This window comes from Lithobates pipiens, unplaced genomic scaffold (assembly GCF_037356315.1).
Source record: "Lithobates pipiens isolate NorthernLeopardFrog02 unplaced genomic scaffold, aLitPip1_a1.2 Scaffold_22, whole genome shotgun sequence".
NCBI classification, from domain to species: domain Eukaryota; kingdom Metazoa; phylum Chordata; class Amphibia; order Anura; family Ranidae; genus Lithobates; species Lithobates pipiens.
The window spans coordinates 111,423,361-111,436,970 of NW_027507784.1; the positions used below are offsets into that span (position 1 = coordinate 111,423,361).

The 13,610-nt window shown below is 43.5% G+C and overlaps 1 protein-coding gene across 2 annotated transcripts in view; it reads right to left on the reverse strand.

Moving 5' to 3' along the window:
* Nucleotides 1-2,574: 2,574 nt before the first annotated feature.
* PRKRA (protein activator of interferon induced protein kinase EIF2AK2) overlaps nt 2,575-13,610 on the reverse strand; it is a 33,455-nt gene continuing 22,419 nt past the window's right edge. For both annotated transcript variants that reach the window (XM_077448101.1, XM_077448102.1), the window contains one exon: nt 2,575-6,010. In XM_077448101.1, the coding sequence (XP_077304227.1) occupies nt 5,853-6,010 (158 nt within the window). In that variant the 3' untranslated portion in view covers nt 2,575-5,852. The remainder of the gene's footprint in view (nt 6,011-13,610) is intronic.

A 13,610-nucleotide genomic window follows, 5' to 3' on the forward strand; every position in this document is an offset into this window, starting at 1 on the left:
ACGGCACTCCCTGCATGTTGGGTCTCTCTAAGTGGCCAGGCTGTGGAAAAGTCCCACACATGTGGTGTCGTAATACGCAGTAGGAGTAGAATTTATTTTGGGGCATTATTTGTGGTATACACATGCCAAGTGAGAGAAATAACCTATGGGGGGAATCAAAAACCTCACCATGCCTCTTACTAAATTCCTTGGAATGTCTACTTTCAAACAAAAAAAAAGGGGGGTCATTTGTACTTTCCTGGCTTGTTTGGGTCGCAAGAAATGAGATTGGCCCTAGTACATAAGGTGTGATCAATATTGTATGATTTGCACCACAGCTTGTAGACTCTAACTTTCACAAAGACCAAATAATATCCACTAATTTGGGTTATTTTTACCTAAGATATGTAGCAGTATAAATTGCGCGCGCCGGGGGGGGTTTAAGTGTAAAGTGGTTAAAGAGGAACTCTGATGAGTTTACTTACTCTTTGTCTCCCTGCAAAAGTAAAGCATATGTGTCGCTTACCTGACACAGGAGCTAGCAATGTCCCCTGTAGCACACAGCATACATCTTTTTCCAGGTATCTCTGCTCCGGCCACTCACAGCTCCGGAGTTTGGGTGGGACTCTGCTTTAAGCACCTCAGTTCTTAGGCCGGGTTCACACCGCTGCGATGCGGGAATGCCGCGAATCCGCGGCGTTTTCCCGCATCGCATTACTCCCGCCGGCAGTTCACACTGCCCTATGCGGACGGCTGGGAGTGTCAATGATATGTTAATGACACCCCCAGATCCGTCCGCATATCGCAGTGCGATCTGCCGACTCGCACAGGAATCGGATCGCATGGTGTGAACCCCCATGCGATCCGATTCTGTTGCGGACCAAAAAAAGGGTCCCGTGCGAGTTTGCTGCGGGAGCGATGCGAATTCAGCCATACTATCTGTATGGCTGAACTCGCATCGCTACGGAGATCGGATGTGATTTGCACTGCAGTGCGGTGCGAATCACATCCGGATCTCCCCCCGCAGCAGTGTGAACCCAGCCTTACTGTAGAAAGCTACTATTTTTTGGGAGCGATGACAGACAAATGGGAGCAACAATGACAACACCACCTCACAAAATGAAGTCTTCCCGTAGGGAGCCCTTGTCAGACACAAATGTAACAATAGCAGCTGCCAGTGTAATCAACATCTGCAGTGTACACATACACTAAACAAAAAAACTTTGTATTACCACATAAATTATGACTCCATGTTTATTGAACATCTACTGGTTTGAAATGCATCCAAAAACGTATAAAAACACACTAATGGCCTGTGTCCACTTGCTTTAGTCTTTGGCTGGTGCCATCAGTTTTAGATGCTTTAGGCCCCTTTCACCGGTGAGCGATTTTCTGCTTGAAGCTTCAAAAAACAAGCCTAATCCCCTGTAAACATCTGAGCATTCTGTCACTCAAAAACAAAAGAGCTTTAAAAAAAAAAAAAAAAAAAAAAAAAAAAAACTTTAGCAAACTGGAGTAGGGCTGAAACTAATCGATTATGAAATTAATTGATCAGCCAGTAACATAATGGGGTTAGGAAAAAAACTAAGACGAGCCCTTTATAGTAAAAAGAGCAAATCACTACTGTAAATATTTTTCACTGTTAAACAGTAATGTTACTAAACGTCTCAGACCCAGTTGATTAGACACACACAACGGTTCATTTACATGGTTTCCTATGGGACACGTTCACATCTATGCTTTATTCAGCCATTGCGTATTTGGAACAGTGATGGGGGGGGGGAGCTGCCATAAATACCAAATCCCACCAGCGCAGAGGACCGCCCCAGGACCAACCAACCACCAGGGTCCCAGGCACTCCCCTCCCCCAAACACCAAGGAGGGGGAAACACCAGTGGAACTATCGAGATTAGGTGAGGAACACCACCCCAGGGTTCCCACTTACCTTAGCATGGCTGGTGCTATTATCTCCTAGAGCAGTTCATGAGACCTCATCTCCTGAGGATGGTGGTCGATCATGCACCTGACAGCTGACTCTACAGTAAGAGGACAAGGCCACACCAGCTGAACGCTCGGCCCATTTTCTGTCCCACATCTGGAACCAAAAGACGTGGGATTGTCAGAAGTGCCCACCCCCACCAGAACTGATATTGCCAGTCATCCGGCCCAGCCATAAAGTGTCACACGCTGGCTGCCTATACAGCAGGAGGGACCTGGTGCACTTCACACAGCATGCCCCCCTCAGACTTCCTCCTTCCCCAAGGGAAGTTGAGGCGCGCCAAACTGCAGTTTCAAACAGGTAATTCCCGGTCTATGGTGCGGTCCTGAAAGATGAATGGGGAAAACTCAAATAAAAAAACACCTGAAAGTCACTCTGCTCAGGTGTAAATGCAGCCTCAGACTTCATTGACAGGTGCTTCTGTTCTGCAGTAATCCGTTCCTGTACTGAATCAATCAGGTTTTGCATCCCACGGAGTTGTATGGATTTCAACAATCCACATGAAGCAAACAGGCCCCCCAACTGTAGCCACCACTTGACATCCTAAACACAGACAAGTTCTGGCTTTCCCAGAAAGAACACTATGCACATTCAGGTTTATTTAAAGTGTATTTTATTTTTTAATTTATTTATTTTTAAAAAGGCCACCATTCAAAACACAGTTTAATTGCTAGTACATGCTATTAAAAGATGTCCACTCAAGAGAACATGGTTTTCAATTATAGAAATGGCTGTAACTGCCCAACACAAGTTCATAGATAAGTAATGATAAATTTGCCATGCGTTTTTAAGATGACTTTATTAAGCACAGGTTAGCCAAATGCACAGGGCAGTTCAGCTGTGGCCAGTAAACTTAGAGGCAAGAGAAGTCTTACCAGCAGCAAAAGTACAATACCTTTACACAGTGCCTGCAGACAGTTCATTTTTGACCACTTTTTCTGATAATTGCCAAGCCAAACATAAGTCATTGCCAACCTTCCTGCTCCATAGTTACCCGCTTACATTTTGTGTGGGATGGAGAATCCTATTGTTTCATTTTCTGAAAACATGAAACCCAATGCTACTTTCAAATTGTATACATTGCAACATGTTAGGCAAGCTGATCTTAGAGCAAGGCTAGGTAAATCACAGGATCCAGGTAGCCAATAAATTAAAACGTTACAGGACAACTTCACATGCCCCAACCAAGCTCCTAAACTGCTTATGGATGTCAAGATAAATAGAAACCAGAACTATGGGAGCTGCCACTATTAAAGTGGCAGCTCCCATAGTGGCATGTCCCAGAAGACTGCTAGACCATTCTGTAGGTGCAGCTCAACTCGGCATCCAGCTGTGAAGCCGCAAGATGTCACAGCTGGATGCGAGATGTCAACTGCCCACAGTTGAAATGCCAGGGAGAGGAGAGGGAGAGAAGCAATGGTTCGGGCAACCACATCACTGGATCCTGGTACAGGGTGAGTGTTTAAGAGTCAGCAGCTACACCAATTAAAGAATAAAATCAGAAGCTGTAAATAATGCCAATACTAGACATTAACTGAGCATTCAGGCGAGATCATTTTTAGTACCCAGCATTCATGCACACAGTTCTTACTGACCTCCGTGGTACACAGCAGCATCAGTATAGATGTTCAGGTCTGTAAGCAACTTTATGCACTTTGGTGGGCACAGATCTGCTAGTAATCACTGGCGTGCATGTGTATGAGCGCACCAATGATAAGTCCACATATTATCCAATTATTCCAAAGTGTATACAAGTATCAAACCGATCTCCAAAACCAAGGTTACCACTAAAAAAGTGGTATTTAAGACCAAATATTTTTCAGAATGTCACGGTGCCTCACTGTATATAGTTTGTGGGCTGTTCATGAGGTCTATCAGATGAGCAGTCCAACAGCCAAATGAAGTAGCTCATATGGCAGGTGGACAGAACTGCAGTTTTTTTCTGAGAGGTAGAGGAAATGCCATTACTGGATTTACAGGTGAGAAACTTCACAATGGATTCACAAAATGCAATTTGCTGAAAAAGCTTGTATACAGTGAGGCATAAGGCAAAACTGAATAGGATTATGGATCACATACACTTTAGACACCAGTATGCACACTTAGAAGTCAGGAGACACTAGACAATTCAGAAAGCCAATACACTAGGATGAGGGCTATGTGCTTGTGCATTGTGGGATGATCAGCCATTTTACCAGTCATTTAAAGGCTTGAAAGTTTGTTTGAGAGCCGACATAAGCACGCTGACAACCCCGAAAGGTGAATTCATACTGCAAGGCAGAGCAGCTGCAGATCAAACAGAAGCTAAAATGGCAACTTCCATAGCTGTAACAGATAGGAGTGTGTAGTTCTGCTTTTACCTTTCTGCTGCCAGAGCAGTTTGTTTTCAGTGCACATGTTTATAAAATTATTTTAGGCCTGAAGATTGATAAACTCACAAAATATTATATATTTTCTGAAAGCAGGCGGCACCCTATAGAATAGTGATATAGTTCCAATTTATGTCAAACGATATAAAGGTCTGGTGAATGCAAAATGTAAGAGGGAAAAAAAAAAAAAAAAACACACACACAACACACACACCCTGGGGGGGGGGGGGGGGGGGGTGAAGATATATGAAAACAATTCAGTCACTAGACCATTTTACCTGAAGTCAGCTTGTCAGATTTACACACACACACACACACACACACGATGCCAACCCCCTGCTGTTGTATGGACCTGCCAGTGAAAGGGTAAAGCATAACTAAACCCTCCTATCCTTTACAGCTAAGGAAGCTGCCATCTTAGCCTCTGATCTACAGTTGCCATGGTGCCACACGTGATCAATTATGACACAAGCAATTTGATGGTTTGGCAGTTTGGTTGAGCGCACAAAGCAACTAACCATTATAATTCCATGGCACGGAAAGCGCTAAATCAAATGGGTTTATTTCCACTTTAAGGCCCCTTTCACACAGGAGGAGCGGCGTCGGCAAAGTGGCGCTATTTTTAGCGCAGTTTTAGCAGCGGTATTCAGCCACGCTAGCAGCCGAAAAAGGGTTAAAACCAACGGTATAGCCACACTGCCCCATTGATTTCAATTGGTAGGAGCGGTGAACACACTTCTCCAAAGATGCTGCTAGCAGGACTTTTCACCATCCTGCTAGCGCACTGCTCCAGTGTGAAAGCCCTCCGGATTTCACACTGGAGTGAAAGGGGCCTTTTTTCAGGTGCTATTTTTAGCGCTGTAGTGCCGGAAAACGCCCCGGTGTGAAAGGGGCCTAAGTGAAAATGGACCCCATAGATACTTATTTTCAAGAAAGTAAGTTCTTTTCAACCAAGTGCAATAAAATTTGAAATGCTACATCAGCCAAGCCCAGTATAACCAAAGCTATATAGGCAGCAAATGTAACAATTTCAAATTGGTAATAACTGCATGATCAGATTCAGAAAAGAGTAATTTTTTCCCCCAATGGCAGATCCGGCACAGCTAAAAACCTTCTGAATAAAAAGGCAGATGATCGGAAAATACACATGGTAGATGAAATGCAAAAGCCAAATCTACAACAAATACTGAAAATGTTTATTTAAAAAAAAAAAAAGTTAACAGTTTAGAGTGGACAGGTTCTTTAAATAATCTGTCTACCAGATGTGTTCTCAAATAAAGTATGCAAGTTTTTTGCAATTTAAATACATTTTAAAAACAATCAAGAATTCAGACCCCATTTGGGTTCTTGGGAGCTGAAAAGCATAATGTGACATTTAATACTCGGGATTAAATTTATCCATACACTAACATAACATGTCCACATAAGGTACCTTTAACTTTTGGTACAGCCATGTTTGTTTAAAATTTATTATGGGAGGTAAAAGACGCAATTAGGTTAATCTTTCATTTTCTTCCAGCCATGATTTTGAGATATTGTAAAGCATTATGCGCAGCATCATTGTGAGCGTTGCCACAAGAAAGACCTGTTCCATGGCATACAGTGACTGGACTGGTGGAGAGCTCTGCAAGACACTGGAACTGTCCATTGACGCTAAGTTCCTCTGAAAAAATAAATAAAGAAACAAATGAACAATACAAGTTACTCACTTGAAGACCAGGCCTTTTCTGGCACAAGTTTAAATGCATACAGGGAATAAAATGGTAATTGTTTTTACGTTGCACTGTTTTCGTGCATGAGGTTTTTCAAATGCAATTGTTTTTGGAAAACACCACACACCATACCCCAATTGTTTTGTAAAATATGGAAGAGGTTACGCCAAATTATATATACGCCCAACCTGTCATGCTTTAAAATTGCACAGGCTCGTGAAAAGTAATCAAAAAATTAAGAATCTCCATAGGCGAGGCTTTAAATATTTTTAAAGGTTACCCGTTTAGAGTTACAGAGGAGGTCTAGTGCTAGAATTATTGCTTTCGCTGTAATGTTCGTGGCGACCTCTCACGTGTGGTGCAAATACCATTTATATATGCGTGCATGACTGACCCAGCACAAAGATGGGGGCTCTAAAAAAAAAAAAAAAAAAAAAAAAACAACAGGACGGGAGGGATGTTGTGACACCACTTCTAGTCTAGATTGGTAGTAAACAAATTGTGTTTTTGTTTATATTTTTTATCTATTGCTTATAAACGGTAAGAGATTTGGGCTGTCTTTGACACAAGATCTCTCCATAAAGAGGCCCTGTCATCCATCTTTCTATTACAAGGGATGTTTACATTCCTTGCAATAGGATTAAAAGTGATCAAATTTTTTTTTTTTTTTTTTTTTTTTTTAAACCGGTCCCTTCAATTTTTTTTTTATGATCACTTTTAATCCTATTACAAGGAATGTAAACAGCCCTTGTAATAGAAAGATGGATGACAGGACCTCTTTATGGAGAGATCTTGTGTCAAAGACAGCCCAAATCTCTTACCTTTATAAGCAATAGATAAAAAAGTGGTGTCACAACATCCCTCCGGTCCTCCTGGTGGCCACGATGTTCGCTGGGCACTTGCGATCACTCCTGAGAGACACAGAATGGAGATCTATCAATGTAAAACAGACAGATCTCCGTTCTGTCAGGCGTGAGGAGACACCGCTATTGTTCATACCAAGTATAAACAGCGATATGTCTCCTTCAGGCAGTCCTCCCTCCCCCTTCCCGGCCAGTGACATTTATACAGCAATCGGCTAACGATAGCCACTAATTACTGTATATAAGGTCAATGGTCCCACACAAAAATAAAAACTATAAAACTTGGCAAACCAATCAATATACGCTTTTTACATGCAATTTTTTTTTTACCAAATATATGAAGAACACATATCGACCTAAGCTGAAGAAAATGTGTTTTTAGATTTTTTTGGTGGATATAGCAAAAAAGTCAAAAATACTGTTTTCAAAATTTTTGCTTTTTTATAGAAAATAGGAGGTGAATACCAAAATAGCTCTATTTGGGGGGGGGGCAGCGATTTTGTTTGGGTACAGTTTTGCACGGCCGTGCAATTGTCAGTTAAAGCGACGCAGTGCCATATTGCAAGAAATGGTCTGGTCATTAAGGGGGCTGAAATGGTTAAAGCGATTGAAGAAGGCAGAAGGCTTTTTATCTTAATGCATTTTATGCATCAACGTAAAAAGCCTTGTGCACAGCAGCCGCCGCCCCCCCCCCCCCCCAATTCTCACTGGAAATCAATCTAGATACAGCGATTTTGCATTAGTCTCTCAGCTGCCCATGACTCCCTCATTGGCTGAAACAGTCATTAGCTCCGACAACTGTCAAAGTCAGTCAACCAATAAGGAGAGAAAGGGGGATGGGCGGGTGCTTGCTGTGGGGGAACTCAACAGGAGGGAGAGGCCAGAAGCACCAAAGAGTGACCCGAGAAGAGGATCTGGGCAGCTCTGTGCAAAACCACTGCACAGCAGATTTTTGTTCTCCCCATCTGGGCATTAAAATTGAGGTATTACTGTCAAGTGCATTTCTACTTGCAACAGTACCTAAAAGAAAAATCTAATGACAGTCTGCCAATTCAAAGATAAGCATGAAGTCCACAAAGTATTTCAAAAGGTTAGGCTTTTCCTAAAAGCAGCTACAATATGCCTTTATTAGGTTTACAAACTGAAAAATATGATTTTTATAACAGCTTACCTGTAAAATTTTTCGTTGCGTACATCACAGGACAGAGCCACAGTAATAACTGTATGGGTTATATGGCACCTTCAGGTGACTGACACTGACTGGCATACCCTAAACAGGAAGTTCAATTCCCCATATAACCTTTACCAGGAGTACCTCAGTTTTGTAGCAAAGAAATACATGCAAAACCAGAAAGAGGGGAGGGACCTGTGTCCCGTGATGTACTCCAAGAAAAGGATTTTACCGTTACAAAAAGCCCATTTTCTGTATCGTACATGCCGGGACGTCCCAAAGCAATGCATTCCGAGGGGAGGGGTCACAAACCAAAGTAGGGTGCAATCAGACCCGAGGACCTATACTGCTGCCTGCAGCACACTGCATCCAAAAGGCGATAAAATCTGGTGAATGTATGGACTTAAGACCAGGTTGCGGCCTTGCAGATTTGAGCCCTGGAGGCTGGTGATGCACTGCCCATAAAGCACCAACAGCCCTGATGGAGTGTGCTTTGACCTGAAAGGTGGAACCTTCAAGCCATAAGCTTGAATAATTGCCAAATCCATTTGGGCAATAGTGGATTTTGATGCTGCCTGTTCTTTCCTAGGACCTTCAGGCAACATGAACAAAACATCTGCTCTCACTACATCCAAAGAGTGTAGTGGCTTTCTTCCTTATAACAGGGTTTTGGAAAAAATAAAAGTAAAACAATATCCTCATTTAGGTGAAAACCTGAAACCACCTCCTTTGGTGGAAAGCTAGGATGAGGATGCAATACTAATCTGTCCTTGTGAACAATATGGCACTTTACAAGAAAGAGCCGCCAACTCAGATACCCTTCTTGCAGAAGAAATGGCTACCAGAAAAGCTACTTGTCAAAAGGCCCATTGAATGTTGTATTGGCTCAGAAGGCTGTTTCTGTAATGCCGACAGAACTAAATTCAAGCCCCAAGGATTCAGGGGTGCCCTAACCGGTGGATTAAGCTGCGTTACCCCATGTATAATGCTTCCGATCGAAGAATGAAGCAAGCGGACGCTGAAACAATACTGATAAGGCCCGAGACCTGGCCCTTGATGAGTACTCAAGGCCAGTTTCATATCTAGCCCCATTTGCAGAAACACAGGCATTCTACATATGACATACTTCCTAGGATGCCAAACCCTGAAGTCACACCAAAAAACATGCCTTCCAGACCCTAATAAAGGACTCTGGAAGCTCTCTTCCTTGCATAATCAAGGTAGGTATCACCGAGCCTGAAAGGCCACGATTCTTTAGAATGTAGGTTTCAATAGCCAAAACTTCAAATTTAGCATTTGTAAAGTAGGATGGAACACTGGTCCCTGCGATAACATGGTCTGGACGTGGTGGTAGGGGCCATCTTACCTATTTATGAATACCAAGATCTTCTGGGCCACAAGAACTACCGACTTTCTTTCTGATGCTGCGAAGAAGTCGAGGTAGCAGCAGAATAGGGGTCATCAATGCATCCGTTCCACATGCAAGTTGATCCCTTGTTCTTGATAAAGTTGTCGACTGTTGAACCTGGACGTAAACAGATCTACATCTGGGATACCCCATATTTGGCATATAGCCAGGAAGACATTGGGGTGAAGGGACCATTCCCTCTGGAACAACTGCTGGTGATTTAGTCTGCCTGCCAGTTCTCTACCACTGGAATGAAGATTGCCGATATGCACAGCACATTTTCTGCCCAGGTTAGGGTATGGTTTACCTCTCCCCTGGGCTGCCTGACTTCTGGTGCCCCCCTGGTGATCGATATAAGCCACTGCTGTGGCATTGTTGGAATGAATCCTGACAGGAGAATTCTGCAGCCTGAATGTCCAGTCCCTTAGGGTTAGATGCGCTGCCCAAATTTCTAGAATGTTGATGGGCAAGGTCCTTTCGGTTCTGGACCATTTCCCTTGGACAGATGCTTCTTCCAGGACTGCCTGGTAAGGAGGATTTCTCCTTCTGCAGTTTCTTGGATACCCTCCACCAACTGAGGCTCCGACGCATTTTTTAGTGGAAAATCTAGTGCCTGAATCTTGTTCCAGGCCGATAAGATACAGTTTTGCAGCAGTCTCGAATGAAACTGAGCATAGGGAACTGCTTTGAATGAAGCCACCATCTTCCAACAACTTCATACAAAAAGGCGAACAGAAGGACCCTTCTTCGCCCCGACCCGCTGGACCAGCTCCTTTATGGCGCTGATCTTTGCCTGGGGTAAAAACACCTTCTGGGCTGTATCTATGACCAGACCCAAGTACTCTACTCCTCTTTGAAGATTTCTCTAGGTTGATGCCCCAACCTAGGTATTTCAGGTAATAGACCAGTCTGTAGTCCACTTGGACCAAAGAGTGGTCACCACAGTCTATTAGCAGGTTGTCCAGGTATGTTATACCTGGATTCCTTAATCTGGCCAGAAGTTTTGTAGACAACCGAGGTGCAGTAGCTGGACTGAAAGGCAAGGCTACAAATTGAAACTGAAGTTTTTCTACTATGAAACGCAGATACTTCTGGTGAGCGGGGGGAATGTTTCGGTAAATGCAGGCAAGCATCCTTGATGTCGATTGATGCCAGAAGCTCTCCCCCTTGTAGGATGGAGACTACCGTTTGGATTGATTCCATTTGAAGAGAGCGAATCTTCAGGAACCGGTTTAGATCTTTGAGATCTAGAACAGGTCTGACATCCTCATTTAGTTTTGGGTACTGTGAAAAGGTTTGAATAAAACCCTGGCACCTGCTTATCCACGGGGACCACCGTGATCACTTGTGACAAAAGTTGGTCTAATAATAGAAAGACTCTCTGGATCTTTGGGGACATTTGTGAGGAAACGAGGAGACAGGAATTCTCCGAACTCTAGTTTGTAACTAACTCTATTGTGGCGACCACCCATCTGTCCCAAAATTCTTCCTGCCAGACCTTTGAGAACTGCAGAAGTCTTCCTCCCCACTTGGGGCACCTCTTCATAAAGGGGCTTTAGTGTTCTGTCTTGTGGGTTTCCTTCCCCAGGACTTTTGTCCCTGGGGTGGACCCTGAGGTTTACCTCTTGAACCAGATAGTGGCGGCCGTTGTGACTGCTTGGAGGTTGATGTCTCTGGCACTGGAAAAAGAGCCCGTTTAAATGAGGGATGTTTACTCTTAACTGGCAAAAGGGTACTTTTCCCACTTGATATTTTTTTGGATACATTTGTCCAAAGCCTCCCAAAACAGCTTTTCACCATGGAAGGAAAACCAGCCAGGAGCTTTTTGCATGGCACTTCAGCTAACCAACTTTTTCAACCATAAGATTCTACACATATGTACCAACCCAATCGCAAGGCAAGAGGTTTGAAGAACAGAATGTCTGATTACGTCAATTGTAAAACAAAGCTGCTGGCAGCTCAGCCAATTCCTGGGCCTGCTGTTTAGGAAACACCTTAAGTACCCGTTTCAAATGGTCTCTCAAGGACTGACATACCCCAATTGCCGCTACCGCAGATTGAATCACTGAACCTGCCAAGGAGAAAATGTTTAACAGGAATGCCAATTTTTTTTTTATCAGTTGGATCCCTAAGTATTTGTGCATTGTCAACCAGACAAGTCAAACGTCTATTCATAGAGCATATCACAGCATCAATTGCTGGTATACTCCGATCTTATTAATTTTTTTCCGCCATAGGATAAAGTGTTGAAAAAAATTTTTGGGTGATCTAACTCCGAATACAGAAGCTTTTTTAGTAAAAAATGGACAGGAAAGGCACGCAAGACTTTCAGAGGCTTTAGTGAACCAAACAGGAAGTGGGCTCTTTGGCTCCGTTAAGGGTAACTTAAATGTGGAACAGACCAAAAGCATGCACCAGCACTTCTCAGCATGTTAAGCTGAAGAAGGTCCTTCCCCACTTGATCCCACAGAAGAGGAATCATCAGCCTTTCATGAACCCAAGGGAGATTCATCTTCCCCCTCCCAAAATGCCTCCGCTTGAGGACCCTAGGTGGTAGAAGGGGACTTAATGCGTTTTCTTCCACTCTGAAGATGCGATTATAGCCACTAATCTTTCCTCTAAACAACTCATAGCTGAGGAGAAAACCTGATCAGTTATATAGACATGGGCTGAGGTGTCAGAAGCAAATTGCAGCCCCTGATGGCTCCCTCTGACCAGCCTCCTTAGAACAGGATGGTGTTGCAGAGGGAGGGTCCTTAGGACCCAAGGGCAAGCCTTTCGTGTCCTTTGTTTTTGCGGCATTAGAACCACCTCCTCTGGTCATAGTGCTGAGCATAAAACGCAGAGGTACAAAAAAAAAAAAATGCACCCACTGCTGAGCAATAGTCCAGTAACTGCCGCTGCCATTAAGCTTTCAGCGCTCTCGCATTTTCAACAATTGCACGATCATGCTATGATGTACCCAAATGAAATTTTTATGATTTTTGTTCGCACAAATAGAGCTTTTTTTGGTGCCATTTATTCACTTTTTTTTTTTGCAATACAAGCGAAAAAAAAAAATCTCTTTAGTCTACTTTAAAAAAAAATCCAATAAAAATCGATTTTTGTCATAAATTTAAGCCAAAAACGTATTCCGCTACATGCCTTTGGTTAAAAAAAATAAAAAAATCCTGTTAAGCGTACAATTGGTTCATGTGATCATAGACAGATGCACGCAAATCATGTACATATGTGCTCAGGTGATCAGACGTGTGCAGATAATCATTGGGACATGTGATTTTACTGAGACATATGTGGGGACATGTGTTTTGGGGACGTGTTTTACACGGTGTGTTACCATGTTGGTGATCAGTGTGTAAAAAGCTGTAAAAAACAGCTCACACACTGATCACCAGCTGGCTGCAGTGATCCGCTCTCCTCGATAAATAATGTGTGAGGAGAGCCGATTGCCTAGAAACCGGCTCTCCGTTTACTTCACATGACGGCTGTGATTGGACGTGGCCATCATGTGATCAGGAGGGCCAATCACAGAGCCCTCCTGCCGATCTGAGATGCGCTTGTCACCTGGACACGGCGTATCGGGATCACGCTGTTGCGCGGGTCCACGTGATCCCCCTCCTTCTGAGGGACATTCCTGAACATCCAGTCAGGAGAGAGCGCCCACCCGGCCGTACATATGCAGTGGCCGGGTGGAAGTGGTTAAAGGAGAAGACTCACAAAAATTAGAAAAATTCTTTATGAATCTTACCTTACCCAGCTGCAACCCAATTTCACCTCTCAGTGGGCTACATTAGAAAACCTTCAGGGATTGCAGCCCCCTTTTTAAATCGGGGATCCACTGCCCTGGGCCTATAAAAAAAAATCACCCCGCCAGGAATATGGTTGGGGGAAAAAAAGAAAGAAAACAAACACCCCAAATACTGGATCCCGCTCTCTAAAAAGAAGTACATTACAGGTAAAACCTTGTTTCTTCAGAGAGGAGGCCTGGGTACCATTCAAATCGGCCTGGAAAAGACACTTTGAATGGATCCGGTTGCATGGCTTGCCCCAGTAAGGAATATTCCAGCGGAGCTCAGCACAGCTTTTTACTCGTGACCAACACCTAAGAC